Source organism: Passer montanus, unplaced genomic scaffold, assembly GCF_014805655.1.
Source record: "Passer montanus isolate IOZ18808 unplaced genomic scaffold, ASM1480565v1 scaffold41, whole genome shotgun sequence".
Lineage (NCBI taxonomy): Eukaryota > Metazoa > Chordata > Aves > Passeriformes > Passeridae > Passer > Passer montanus.
Window position 1 is genome coordinate 3,409,454 of NW_024368930.1, and position 14,688 is coordinate 3,424,141.

Below are 14,688 nucleotides of genomic sequence, written 5' to 3' on the forward strand. Positions count from 1 at the left end.
CACTGGTGGTGCAAAAATGAGTTGTTATTCATAGCTCTGTGATAGTTTATTTTCAGTGTAATAAACAAAAAAACCCCACAAAAAACCATAAACCAGTATCAGTGGAATTTCAGAATTAATGCCCACTGAGATGAAGTTCTTCACCTCCTGGTGTTTGTTTCATGCTCCCTGCACAGGTAGAGCTCATTGCACCACTTGGTACTTGCTTCATGACAACAGTGGGTAGAATCTGTCTTTCTTTTGTTGTTCTCCTTGCCCCATAGGAAAGGTGGGACTGGAGTTAAGGTTTCCAGAGAACATGGCAGGAATTTGAAGTGAGCAGTTTTGTCCAGGGTAGCTCAGCTCAGAGGTTCTCTCCAGCCTCAGCTGAAGGGTGGTTTGTGGTCAGGGCTCTGGCACAGCCTGGAGCACAGAGAGCTGTGGGAGAAGATTCCCTGGCCAGGCTGTCCCAGTCCCTGGCCTCTGTAAAGGCTGCCAGCAAGGGGGCCAGTGAGGATGCTGAAGGGTCTGTGTCACCTCTGGTACCTCCTGAATCTTAATTCACTCTTACCTCTTCTGAGTATAAGGTTCCACCTCAAGACACAGAACTGTGTCTTCTGCTGCTGAGGGGTTTTTAGGGTTGTAATGCTTAAAAAATTATGTTGTGTGAATAATGCATTTCGTAATTGTTTAGGTAATTACAACACTTTTATATAGGTAATGAATAGAGTCAATGAAGCTCGTTCAAAAGAACTAATCCTACCCAAAGCAGCCGAACAACTTCCTCATTTTAACATTGCAAAACAAGCCAACAAGAGAGTAAGGGATTTTAAGAGTTGTCCCAAAATTTCCCCATCCCTCACTCCAGTCCTGTCTGGATTCCGTGTTTTGCAGCACCTCACTCCTCTGTGAGCCAGGGACTGCCATGGAAAACCTCCCTGAGACTGCCTGGGAGAGGAAACAGGCGGAGGTTGTGCCTTGTCAGGGATTTTACTCTTCCTGTGCACACTTCATTCTGAATTCTCTGTGACTCCAGCATTAAAAGCGCACAGCTTGGAAAAGTCCGCATGAAAAAACACATTTTGCAAATGCTAGAATATGTTTTGTAAATGCAAAGTCTGTCCTACTGTGTTTTACAGTCATTTGAATGACTAGAGCTTGTAGTACTATTTTAAGGGCTTTTATAGCCAGCTGTGTCTTTTCAGAGGTGAGATTTGAAGTTCATATTTTTGTAATGATTTAAATTCAGAGTGAGTTGAGTCAAGTTAGGTCAGTGGGGGAAGAGGGGGGAAGGCCAAAATATTGTATTTAAAAGAGTCTAAAATGGCTTGTCATGTCCCTTGTTAAATTAGGGCTGTTTGTGAGTCTTTGTAAGGCCACGTTGTTCTATGAGGTGTCCATTTTAATTGCAGGCTTAAAAGCACTAAATACCCAAATGCAGTTCTGGAAGCACTGCATAGTCAGTGGTGTGTGTTGGTGCTGTCACAGGCACGTGAATATGCAAAGATGGAGGGTCTGTAGTAGATTTTCCTTTTAAGAGTAGCAAAACACTCTGAAAAAGCAGAACCATGAAACTGGATGACTGAAAGGTTTTTCATGGGGAATAAAAGAGGGCTGCACTATTCCAGAGCCATGGTGACTCCTGTGAATGGCTTTTGCACAGAAGCAGTGTGGGCACCTTTATTATTTACCTTTGATTTTGGCTTCAAGCTTGATTTCTTGCTCCTTTTATCTGCCTGAGTGTAATGTGCGCCAGGGACAGACAAGCACTTAAACTTGACTTCTTCATTTTGTTATACGGCAGAACACAGAACCAGATATTTGCTTTTCACTATAGCCCAAGATGAGTGTCCCTGCACTGCTCAAAATTCACACTATAAAATGCTGTTGCAGCTCTGTATCATTTGCCTGGTTTAAAATGATATTTTTAAAATCTGCCTGGTATTAAATTGCATGATCAAGCAAATGTTTCAAATGTTTTCAAGAAAAAAAAATAATAACTGTATTATTATAACTCAGTTCCAAATGAGAGGTGTGCTCTTCACCGATGCTTTCAACTCCAGGTGCCAGTTTGTGCCTCTGCTTTTCCAGAGGCCTGGAGTTGTTTTTGCTGGGTTGAAAGAACATTTAAACAAGAAGGAGGGGGAAGCCACATTCCTGTGAGGAGAGAGGAGCTGCAGTGTGAGCTGCTGTGAGGTGTGGGACTGTCAGCCCAGCAGGTACTCGGTCCTGTCCGAAACCCTTGCAGCCCTGCCCGCAGCATCAGGGACAGAAATGAACATTTCAGGGTCCTGTCAGCAGCATCAGGCTCAAAATCACTGCCTTTTTGCCAGAGAGCCCAGCTTCCTAAAGTACTGATCAGAAATCTCCGCTGGGGTGGTGCCTAAGCAGACAAGATTCCAGCACTGGATTTATATCTCGCATCTAAATATGCGCAAACTATTTTTGTGAAGATTTTTGTACAAGTGTATTTAAATAGGGATGTGAAGTCCTCCCTCACCACCCTGCTCAGAACGCAGCAGAGGTTTGTTTTCCATTGTTTGGGCTCATCTGGGGCCTGATTCCTTCCCTGAGCTATCACTGCTTCCTTAATTCCTGCGGAAACTCGGGCTTGGTTCAGAATTCCTTTTCTGTCACGTGAGGTCCTGTCAGCTCCACTGAGCCTTGTCCCTAAAATTCCTGTTACAAATGATGTTGCCCATTTTTCCAGTACTGATTGGGAAAGTGTCTGGTTCTGAATTCTCCCTGTTAAGGTTTAGATTTACAAGCCACACACAAGCTGAAAAAAATGTGGGAACTGTCCGAACCTCCATTTTATCTGGTTTTGCAGATAGCTCTGATTCTTCAGTTTAGGGAAACTAGTATGGAGTATTAAGCTTGTTAATTCTTTTATCATCTGAATGCACTTTTATTAATATTTTAAATTGTTATTAAATTATTTAATTTTAATATTTGTTATTAGTGATGTCATTAATTCTTCAGCTGAAATAAATTCTACTGATTTGATGGCACTGGAGGGAGCTACAGACCATGAGGACAAGATTGATAAAAATACTTGGTTGAAACACAATGAAAGGATATCCCATTAGTTTCACCTGTTTTAATTGCTCAGAGCAGCCTACAGTAGACCTATAGACGTACACCTATAACATACGTAGGTTGTTGCCATTTTAAAAATGAAGGAACATATATCCTTATTTGAAATCAAATATGGGGAATTTCAAACAAATTCATATTAAAATTTCATTTAAAATTCTTAATTCTGAATTTGACTTCACTTAAACAGACTCCTTAGTCTAAGTTAACAGCAAATGTTCTTAAACCTAAGAAGATCCTTATTGAACCTGACAGATTTAAATTAGATTTGATTGTGAAAAATTACTAAATTTCAAGTTTCTCTCCAAATTCAGTCCCCACAGAGCACAGGAGGGATGCAGTTTTTTGTTTCTTCTGCAATATATAAGGTCTGTTGTCGGTCTGTGACTTTAGCTTACAATTAAAAAAGATTTAAAACAGGAAAATTATCATTCCATGTAGTGTTTGCTACTCCACAGCCCTCTCCTCCTCGTCTTTCCCCCAGACAAAATGAGAAAGTTTGTCCCTTACGTGGGCCAGAAAGGGCTATCTTGTAATGATGTATGAGTTCCTTTCTTAAGGAAGAAAAAAATAAATTTTTATATGATATAAATCAAAACTTGCAGCTGGTGATAGGCTCTTAGACTAACTTGGAGTATCTTTACAAAAACCAATAAATTTAAAGTGCATTCTCCAAAATCCTTCTGTGCAATGCTGTTCCTGCATTGTTCAGGTGCAGGGGAGCAGAGTGGATGTGGTGAAAGGCAGGGGGAGGGCAGGGAAGTTTACATACAGCTCAAAGCCTGGGTGAAAATAACTCCACAATTTTTAGCAATGAAAATATCCATGTAGGGACCTAAAGGAATCCTGTGGGCTGATGGTGCAGCTTGCGTGGAGCGCGTGCACGGTGCCTTTTTGGCAGACAGAAGATATTTTACTGTGCCTTAATGCTTATTATAGTTGCAGTTTCTTGATCACCATCTGTAGTCTCTATTGGTTTTTGATAGAGCAACTAGGATTTTTATATTTTGGGAGTGGTGTTCTCTGTGTTATATCACGCTGACTTACTACTTCCAGTGTCTGTGAAATTACAAAGTCTCACAACTTCAGTCTGGTTCCTGAGCTGCTGCTTTCCTGCTCCGGAGAAAATATTGAATCTCCTCATTATACAAATGGCTTCTGTTGAGTAATATTGACAAATACACTGAATAACATTTTTGACATAACATTCTGTTCCCACACAGATAATTTGGATGTAATTGAATGGGTTGATCAAGAGCCTGTGCTAAAAATATGGCATTTTCTCACCCACTAATGCTTGCTCCAGAGGCAGTGGGGCGGCAGGGAGCTGCTGGGCAGTGGGATGGGATAAGCTGTGGCTCTGTTCTGTCCTAAAGAGATGCTGAGAGCAGCCGTGGCGCAGGGATTTGGGATCCACGTCCCTGTCCAGGCTCCCGGAGGCAGGGAGCAGGCTGAGGCTGATTTTAGCTGGAGCAGAGCACTCCAGCCCGGGAGGATCCCGGCCAGGATGCCTGTCAGACCCGCAGTGCACGCACGCACTGGAGCCAAAAACGTACAGAAATAGTTGTGGGGGGGGAAGATTTGAAGATCTCTTTTCTTTCCTTCTGTTTTTCCTTATTTTAATGGTCTCCTGGGCAAAAGGCTGCATTGTTACAGTTTCAAAAGCAGGGTGGTTGTGCTGCAGAAGGGTGGGGAAAAGAAAGAAAAATAGACCTGAGAGGAAGGCTGGCTGTTTAGCATGCAATAAAGTGACTTTTATACCTCTCCCAATCTCCTATCAAATAAATCTCGTGCTAACAAGCAATCAAACCCGTTTCCCTGCCCTGCTCGGCACAGCCCGAGCCACATTGTACCTTCGCAGCCTTTGAAACTGCCTGTGCCTATTTTTATTTGTCAGGCCGGGGCTGGGCTGGCCCCATTCCAGATGTGTCTCACAAGATTTGGTGCTGATGAGCTATTTATAGCCCTGTGGTTCCATTGTCATGGCAACCGTGCTAGAGGCCAAGGCGGCTGGGAGCTATTTCTGGACTTGTGCTGTAATGTAAAACTGATTGGGAAAGTTAGTGCATCCTCTAAGCCAGACTAACTTTAGACAGGCAGAGAGAGGGGGGAAGCAAAAAAAAAAAAACAAAAAGGAGACAACTACAACCTCTTTAAATAGATTTTTCTCTTTCTCCTACCTTTTCCCCATTTCCCTTTTCGAGCCCTGGCAGTGTTTGAAGGCTGCTTTGCCTTAGCTGGGTTTGTCTGAAATTCATTCATGCCTCCCGGCGGGTTACGCTGCTTTAATTAGGCAGTTTGGGAAGCTGGCTGCGTAACCAGCCTCGTTTTTAGGGCAAGGTTTGAACTTCCCAGAGACACAAAACTAAAGGGGGTTTTGCTGGCTCGTCCTATTTTTTGGGATAGCTGCAGTTCTTCGTACCCCATAGTTTTAATACTCTATTTTTTGTGCGTGCTTCATGTTCTCCACGCCATATAAGGAACTGTAACCTTGATTACCACAAGATGATTCCAAATATATGGAGTCATACTTTTCAGCTTTCTCATTATTTGCTTCAAAATTAGACCCATGGTGCCCCTCCGCCTCCAAGTGGCTGGAATGCTCGAGGTTCTTCTGGAATTACAGCTGGGGCCGCTCTCAAAATCACTTTTCTGGGATATGTACGCATTGACACCATCTATAATTAAATTCTGAGCTTTAGACTATTTGTAAACCTTTCTTACAGTTTCCATAACGAAATCTTAATAACCCTTTGACTAGAAACTGGAAATCAAAAAGTGTTTGCAGCTTCTTGGGAAAGTTTTCTGGAGACTTTAGGTTTATTTCTGTTCACGTCTTACGCTACATTTCAAGGTTCATTTCCAGCATAAATCTGGTTTTCAATGGGATCCTTATGTCTGAGGACTGACATGGAGAATGTTGTTACAGGAACATCGTATATGAGATGGTTTTAGGTGCAAAATAGTGCTCTCCTAATTATACCAATAATACTTGGTACAGTATTGTCCCTATGTGCCTGTCTCTATACAGGTTTTTTTCTCTTTCCTAATTGTAAAGTTGTTAAAGTAATTACAAAGGTTTTGTGATTTATTTTCTCTCTCCTTATCTAGTTTTGTTTAGGCAGAAAAAAGAGCTGTGCCTTTCTGAGCATTTTTAACTTTCCAGTAATGTTTGTGGCACATTTTCAGTGACCACCTCAGCACTAAAAGCTCCCCTTTTGCAAATAATAGAAAATACCAGTACATCTGTAAAAAGCAGTCTGAATCTACTGATGTCCCAACTTAGATTTTTAATTTAATTTGAGGAAAAATCTGACAAGTTTGCTTTCACATGCTGTCCATGTTTGCAGGACACTACAAATACCAGCAGATCGAACGTTTGCTTGTTTTATTTGCATCATTTCTGTATCTCTTCCTGCTGTTCTGCTCCTCTTGCAAAATAAACCAGCTGAAATCTTCATCACCAGTTTAAGGAACAGGATTCCCTCCTCTCTTCTGCTTGCTTTGGGCAGCAGGAAGGGACAGAGTTGAGGGACAGTCAATTTGTTCACACACAAATACCATTTTAAAAGGGACTTTTCTGTCTTTGTACTCATCCTGTGTCTCTGGCTCAGCATAGACAGCATAGCTGAAGAAAGAATTTACCAAATAGTTAACTGCAGAGCTTTTAGAAAGCCTTGCTGAATAACATAAAGGATTATGGCAAGGACTAAAAAGGCAGGAAAGCAGAAGTGAAGCATGGTCTGTTCTGAAAAATAAAAAACGCACTCTTGTTTACAATAAACACTGTTAATGTTGAGTTAAATTTCAGCTTAAAACTACTTTAAGTAGTGCTTTGTGGTTCTGATAGGGTGTAGATAAATAAAAATCCGCTGGACATTTGCACAGTTTGGTCTTTAGGGTGATCAGTAAGAAAAAATTAATTTCTTTCTGGTCATAGAAACCTGAATTGGAAAGACTGTTTTAGAGGTGATATGGGGAATGCCAGCATAATTCTTAGTAAAATCCTGATAATTCTTGGTAATATTCTGGTGGGTTCTTAGTAATATCTTGGTAGAAACACATGACTCAGTGGAAATGAAAAATGGAAAATCATTTCCACTGACTCAAGGGACTTGGGGCAATTAACTACTTAGTGTGCCTGCCTTTAAATTAGGGTTATGCCACTTTTTGGATGGAGGCAGGAAATGCAGCCTCAGTGAAGGGCAGGCAGGAGCTGGAAGTCTGATTTACTGTCTGTAAAATACCTTGAGGCTTTCAGAGGCAAGGAACTTCACAAATGCAGAGTTTCAGTGCTACTGTTGAGGCTTACGAGTTATAAACAAATGTTGCCTTTAGCTGGGATTGAAATCTTGATTTCATGAAGTATCTTTCTGACACTGAAGATGAGATCTAATGGTGCCTTTTAAGGGAGACATTTTATATGGAAATTCAAGTTATGACTTGACCAGAAAAAAAACCTGATGGAAATAAAGCTCTTCAAATATAGGTGTGTTGTCAGTTTGAAGACACCTTTCCAGTCTTGTTCTAGGCTGAAAACAGAAGCTCTTCTTCACAAAGCAGGAAAAAAAATTAATTCCTGTGTGCCAACCATTTTGTCAGATGAGAGAGAGTAACACTTCAGTTGCTGTTTGTTGAGAAGGCTGTCAGGAAATGCTGGAGGAAAAAAGCCTGAGTTCCCTCCCGTGTTGCCCTGGCCAGAGAGGCTGTGCTGGTGCTGGGGGGAGATTTCGTGTGTCACACACCTTTCCAGCAGGGAAAACAAGCTGCAGTTTTTGTCTGGCAGCAGCCCTGTTCATTCAGGAAATTCCCTCCATAGGGATAAAGCAGCTCTCTCTGGATGAGACCTCCAGAATAACTCAGGTGCTGGCATATATCTTCATCTGAAAACTGGGACGTGGTTTGGACATAATATGTTTTAGTTAGAACTTGGAAAGAATTGAGGATACATGTATGGTTTAATTACTTAGACCTGCTGGGGCTAAGGAAAACCTCTGTAGCTCTCTGTGAATCTGCCCTTAAATTAAAGACACTTTATTTGTGACAAAGATCTGCTTGGAACACTTCATGTGTGGTTTTCCTTCCCTAAGCTAAAAAAGGGGACACAAAAATGCAGCATTTTTTATTATTTCAGATTGTTTTAATTTTTTGTTAATACCTTTTATTTTAATATCTGGAGACACAACTGGTGCTGTCCTGGAGATGCTTCCTCTCAGTGTTGCTGACTACAAATAACCTGAAGTCTTTTGAGGGTTTTTTGTCAGTGTGTGTCAGAGCAGTATCAATGTTTTATAACACGGGCAGAAGAGCCTCTTCTACGTGACAGAATTTTGCAGAGCAGTAGCTGATCCTGTTATTTAGTCATGTCCAAAATGTGGCCCAAAGTGAGAATTGGCAGCGATGCTGAATGATCTGTTTGCTTTCTGGAAAATAGCTTTTCCATATAATCTCTGGGAAGATTTTACAGAACAAAAAAACGCTAACTTTGTAACTTGGTTCAAGGCTTGCTCGCAGTATAAAATTTGGTTTTGTGGTTTGACAGTTTTATGTGAATTATTTCATCAAGGTCACTTCTGTTTCTCCCTGTAAGTTCACTGCTGACACAGTAGATGGTGGGCACGTCTCCAGTAGGCTTAGAACAATCTCACAGCAGTGAATTCAGCACACAAAGTAGTGCTCAAGTGGCCTCACTTATGTTTTGGGTAGAGCATAGCAAGAATTAAAAATAGAAATTAATGATGGTGAATTTGTGTTTATTTTGAATTGGGCTTTGTTCTCATCTGACTGGATTATTAGTTTAATTTACTGGATAAATTGTTTGGTTTTGACTAACATTGACTGAGAAGTCTCTGAACTCAGTGTATTGATGTTTTCTGAGCTCTCATGCTCCCGCTGTTGCTCCTTATTTTAGGTGTATCAGAGCAGATCAAATTTCTTCTCCCCTTTTCTCCTTACATTTATTTTTACATTGAAAGAACAATCCCCTTTCTTTACGTGTGAGCAAAAAAAAATCAAACTGCTTTTTAACGCCTCTAGCCCTTTCTAAAGCTGCTGGAGCAGACTTTGATGGAAGGCACAGGGGAAATCTTCATGGAACTCTGCTCCATTTTCCCTAAAATGCCCTGGAAGCAGGAGGGGTTTTCTGGTGACCGTCACACGGTGAAAGGCTTCCTTCTCCAGGAGCATTGTATGGGGAAGCAGATGTTGCTGAACGTTGGAGCTTGTTTTGGGGGGAGAATAAATGTTTATTCCATTGGAGCTTGTTTCACCTGGCATGAGCATTGCTGTTGGAATTCATCTCTAGTACAGTACTACTGCTCCTATGTGGCTGATGTTTTTCAAGGAAATCATAGGCCTAAAAATAGTCTGCATAAACAACAGTAAGAGGTTTGTACTTTCAGTTCCAGGTTTTAGCAATATCTTGTTGTTATTTTCTAATTTTCAGTTTCCAAAATCCATTAAGCTGATTAGCTGAGTGTTTAAAAATAAAATTAAAAAAAAAATTTTAAAAAAACCCCAAAACAAAACCAAAAATCCACCTCTTGTGGAACCCAGCATTAGCTGAGTGTTTAAAAATAAAATTTAAAAAAAAATTTAAAAAAAAATTTAAAAAAAAATTTAAAAAAAAATTTAAAAAAAAATTTAAAAAAAACCCCAAAACAAAACCAAAAATCCACCTCTTGTGGAACCCAGCATAAAATGTTCTGCTTGGATAAATTCATACAGAAAGGCTGGGTGATTGCAGTAATCACCTTTGTATCTTGATGAACATGTTCTGTTCGGAACATTTTTCAAGCATCCTCCAACTTGTGAAATTGCCACGTGATTCTGAAACTGTGCTCTGAGGGGAGAGGACAGGGTGGAAACACTCGTGCTACTTGGAACTCAGGGCTGTTGTACTTATTTAACATCCTCTGTGTACTGAACAGAGAGTTTTATATCTTCCCTTTGGATTAAAAAAAAAAAAAAGAAAAAAAATAAATTACTTAACAGCTTGGAAGATAGGAGGAAAAAATCCAGCTTGCAAATTGCAGAGCACAGTTTGTCACCACTTTATCCTTGTGGCCATGTCACGTTCCATGATGGAAATTGATCTTTGCACTTTGTCTCACGTGTTTTTGTAGCGTGTTAACTAAGATACATTTTAATATGTTTAAATTTCAGTCATTCAGTCTAAACAAAAATTAATTTTCACGTGTCTCTGAAGCATCATCTGGAAGAGGGCATTGCACTGAAGCAGCTGTCAAAATACAGGATTTTTTTTTTTCCCCCTTTCCCTGCTCCTCATTAGGTGTTTTAGTAAGTCACTTGGGGCTGAAACTGGGGCTGGGTCGTGGGGTGGCTTTAGTGGGAGTTTTTTGGGGTTTTGATTTGTGAATCTGACAGGGCTCCCTTTTCCCCTGTTGGAGCTGTGACTGTTGTTAGTGCACATTAAAGAGGCAGGGAAAACTCACCTTTCCTCTGTGATTTCTGCTTCAGAGGGAAAACAATTCATGCAGAGGAATTTCCAAGGGAGCTCAGGGCCTATTGGTTTAAAGGCTGATTAATCATTAATGTTAGGGGCAAAGCACTGCTGAAGTGGAAAGGGCTGAGCAGGGGGGCACCTGCAGAGGACCTGCAGTGGGCAGTGGGACTGGGGGCAAACACCACAAAATCTGCATCCTGAGCTGCTGGTTTGCCACCACAGCAAAGCAGAATTCACTAATTCCTTGAGGTTTTTGCTCTTTGAGTTGAAGTGAAAGATAATTAGGAGGTTATAGTTAGTTGGTAAAAAAAATTTAAATGCTCCAGAGTATCATCTGTAGGTAGTGCCTAATGAATTTAAACGAAATATATTTCTTATTACCCATTTAGCCAACTGCTGCTCCAGAAAGTCACTGAACCACTGAAACAGCAGCTGACAGAAAAATCAGTGTCCCCTCTCACTTGTACTGAAATTGCTTTAGGGCTTCCATTTATCTAAAGAATACAGAGTTGATCAGTTGTTTAAAAACACTCATTTTGCTTTCCGGGGAGGTGCGTGTGGGCAGTTTTCTGGAGTCATTCCTCTGCGGGATCCCTGTGAAGAAATGACCCGAGCTCAACTCCGGGCTCTTGGTGGCCAGGGCTCCGTGGATTCCCAGATGGATTCCAGGGCTGCTCTCAGCCCTCTGCCGGCTGCTGCTGGGAATGGAACAAAACCACAAATTCTGCCTTCCCAAAGTGTGATTTTTGTATCATTTTGTGAGCCTGAGAGAATTAAAATGCACCAGGATTTAGCTGAGAGCTGTCAGTTACCAAAGCATCAGAAAGTGTCTGATTTGAGAGTGATGAGTTTCTCTCTTTTCTTTGCAGTTTTCTAGACAAGATTGACATAGTCAAACAGAACGAGTACACCCCCTCTGACCAGGTACGTGGGGCTTTGTGAGGAAATCACACCATTTATCTGCCCTCCCCTCTTTGGGGGTAATTTATTAATTTTCTAATCACCATTTCAGTTATTGCCATGCATTGTGGATATTTAGTATTCCATAAAAATGGCTTTTTCCTTTGCATTATGTTTATACAGATAAATTATGTGGAAGGTTGCATCTCTTATAAGATTTCCATTGTGCTTCTGTGACACTGAACACTCCAGTGCTGTTCCCTGGTGTTGTGGTACAGCATGGGAAAAAAGGGGTTTCTTTCCATTGCTGGATATATGGAAGCTCACCAAGTATCTGTGTTGAATTAATGCATTTCCCTTTATGCTTTAGGATCTTCTCAGATGCAGAGTTTTGACATCAGGAATTTTTGAAACTAAGTTTCAAGTGGATAAAGTAAATTTTCAGTAAGTATAATTCTTTCTTTTTTATGTTTTTACAATTTTTAATATAACACAGACAAATACCAAGGCAAACTGGGAGGAAAGCCTACCATATATTCATTGAGCCTACTGTATTTCACAAGTATTGGTGTTTAATAGAAAGCAAGTATTTTATGGTTTTCTAATTTAGTAGTCTGGCTTGAAAATGAAATGCAAATTGGTGTGCTTTATTTTAAATCACAAAGAACAAAATGTTCTAAATCTATTTTCTCTGCATTCATGTCTTCATGGACTGTTTACCTGTTCAGGTTCTTGTAATCCAAGATTCCCTTTAATTTCTGTAACACAGAAGTCTTAAAGTTTCTTACCTTTTCTGTTTGCATGCAGACACAAACAAAAATCCCAGCACAAAATGATTCTGACTGGATTTATGTTTTTTTCTCAGTATGTTTGATGTTGGAGGGCAACGAGATGAACGCCGAAAATGGATCCAGTGTTTTAATGGTAGGATTAGAATTTCTGGTGGCTTTATAAAAAGTTTTCTGCAGAATTGTAGTGCCTAATCTTCCTTTCCTCAACTGTGTGAAATCCATCATGTTTCCATGTAGCTCAGTGAGGAGTTATCTAACAGTCATACAGGATTGAATTTTTTCTTGACACCTAAGCTCCTGTAACTACATAGAACGTCTTCAAGGAGAATGCAGGTGGAGAGAAATTTGACTTTGATAACTTAACTTGTCCATTTTTTTGGTTCCCTCTCTTCAGTTAATTAAGTATTTTTGGAGGTGGCTTTGTGCATTATTTGCCAGCTCTGAGAGTTGGAAATTCCAAGCCATGTTCTGTCCTCCACATGCAGGTTTACATATGAATGTGCCTGTGCAAAATACAAAATACAGGATAATTATTACAGGCATAAAATCAGATTATCCCATTTTTGTGTATATTGCAGACACTTGGCTCTGTTGTGGTGCTTCTTTCTGAACCAGCAGTGGCCCAGTAATGCAGAATGAGGTTGTAGGGAGCATTTGTCTGGTTAGACACATCTGGTGAGAGCTGGAGTCTCTTCACACCAGTGTCCCCATGAGTTCAGACCAGGTTTCTTTCCCTGCAGTAAGGCAGATTGTGTCTGTCCTGAAGTGTGGCAGGTACCTTCACTGCAGCTCTTTGTTTTACTGTGTATCTGTTTAGATGAGAAACCTTTCTCCACACAGGTTTTCATAAACCTAGATTTGGTGAAAATACTTTTTCTTCTTTGTTGTTTGGACAAAACAACAATGACATTACAAAAAAAAGTCCAACTTTTTGTAGAAAAGTTACAGTGAGATCCTGAAGAATAAATAAAGCAGAATGCAACTTGGAATTCATGGCAAATTGCTGCAGTCCCTGTCACAGAATCACCTGGACACTGTCTGTGTGTGTGGAAGGACTGGGCAGTATTTTCTTCTGTGCTGTCAGTAACAGATTTGTTTGGGTTTTACCTCTGCTCCTTCCTCTTCCTGTTGCCTCATGCTCTGACTCATCTGTTCTGCTGCTGTGCCCAAGGTAGATGAGCCTGGCAGTCAGTGAGGAACTTGAGCAGCACAGGGATGCTGATCCTGATCCTGGGAATGCCTCCCAGGGAGGAGAGGGGGCTCCAAGCAGTAAAGCACATACAGGGGACCAGAGCAATTAACCATGAATTCACTGCAGTCTGCTGCTGTTATTACTACTCTTTACACAAATCAAAAGTGCTGTTTGTCCTGAGGTTTCCCCCCAAGGACCTCCCTGTCCTTTCCTGATAGCTCATAGTTGTTTCCAGTTTTCTTTACACATTTTAAATCTTTAAATTCTCTTCTTGGCTTTCTTCAGTTCCTCTCTCTTGCTGCAGTTCCTTTCTTTCCTACATTTTCTGTCATTCTGTCAGCTTCAGTTCTGGGGCCTGCCTTGCCTGTCTTCCATGGTGTCTTCACTTTCTTTTTTGATTCCTGGTACTTAAAAAGCTGCCAGCAGCAGCATCCCAGCCTGTTCTCTGCAGGGAGCTGAAAGTCTGGCAGCTTCTCACTGAACTTCATGACTCCTGGATATTTCTTCTGCAGCTTGGCATTAACTATAAAGGGTATTTCTTGGTTTAGATGTGACTGCTATCATATTTGTGGTGGCGAGCAGTAGCTACAACATGGTGATCCGAGAGGACAACCAGACCAATCGGCTGCAGGAGGCACTAAACCTCTTCAAGAGTATCTGGAACAACAGGTCTGTGAGAGGCTCTGCTCATTGCTGCTTCTGTCACCACTCGTGGGGGGGAATGCCTGGGACAAAGTTCATTTTCTCCATAACAGCTCACAGAGTGCCATGGTTTGGGTTTTGCCCAAAACAGTGCTGATAACACACTCATGCTGCTGAGCAGTGTGTGCAGAGCCCTCTCTGTTCCCACTCTGTCCCTGCAGTGAATCCTCAGGGCTGTTGGGAGGGGACACAGGGGGGCAGATCCAAGCTGACCAGGGGGTGATCCATGCCACATAACATCATTCTCTGCAGTAAGGGGGAAAAAAGGGAATTTTGGGAGGTTACCCAGCTTGCTGGGTATTGGTCTGCCCACAGGAGGTGGTGAGTGATTGCCTTTGCATCACTTGTTTTGTCTCCTCCTGGCTTTTACTTATCCCTCACTAATTAAACAATCATTTATATTTTATCTTGACCCCCAGATTTTTTTGCTTTCATTCTTCCTTCCCTCCTCCTCCACCCGCTGAGGAGGAAGGTGGGTGAGGAGCTGTGTGGTGCTTGGCTGCCCACCAGGGTTAACAGCTCTGTTATTCACATCTCCTGGCACGGTCTGGGCTGGTTCCTTG

At 41.3% G+C, this 14,688-nt stretch overlaps 1 protein-coding gene across 2 annotated transcripts in view; it reads left to right on the top strand.

The window, feature by feature from the left end:
- The window catches only part of GNAS (GNAS complex locus), a 128,782-nt gene that overhangs the window by 108,270 nt on the left and 5,824 nt on the right, over positions 1-14,688 (top strand). For both annotated transcript variants that reach the window (XM_039719127.1, XM_039719128.1), the window contains exons 6-9: positions 11,410-11,464; positions 11,811-11,884; positions 12,306-12,364; positions 13,972-14,092. In XM_039719127.1, coding sequence (XP_039575061.1) covers positions 11,410-11,464; positions 11,811-11,884; positions 12,306-12,364; positions 13,972-14,092 — 309 coding nt within the window. The remainder of the gene's footprint in view (positions 1-11,409; positions 11,465-11,810; positions 11,885-12,305; positions 12,365-13,971; positions 14,093-14,688) is intronic.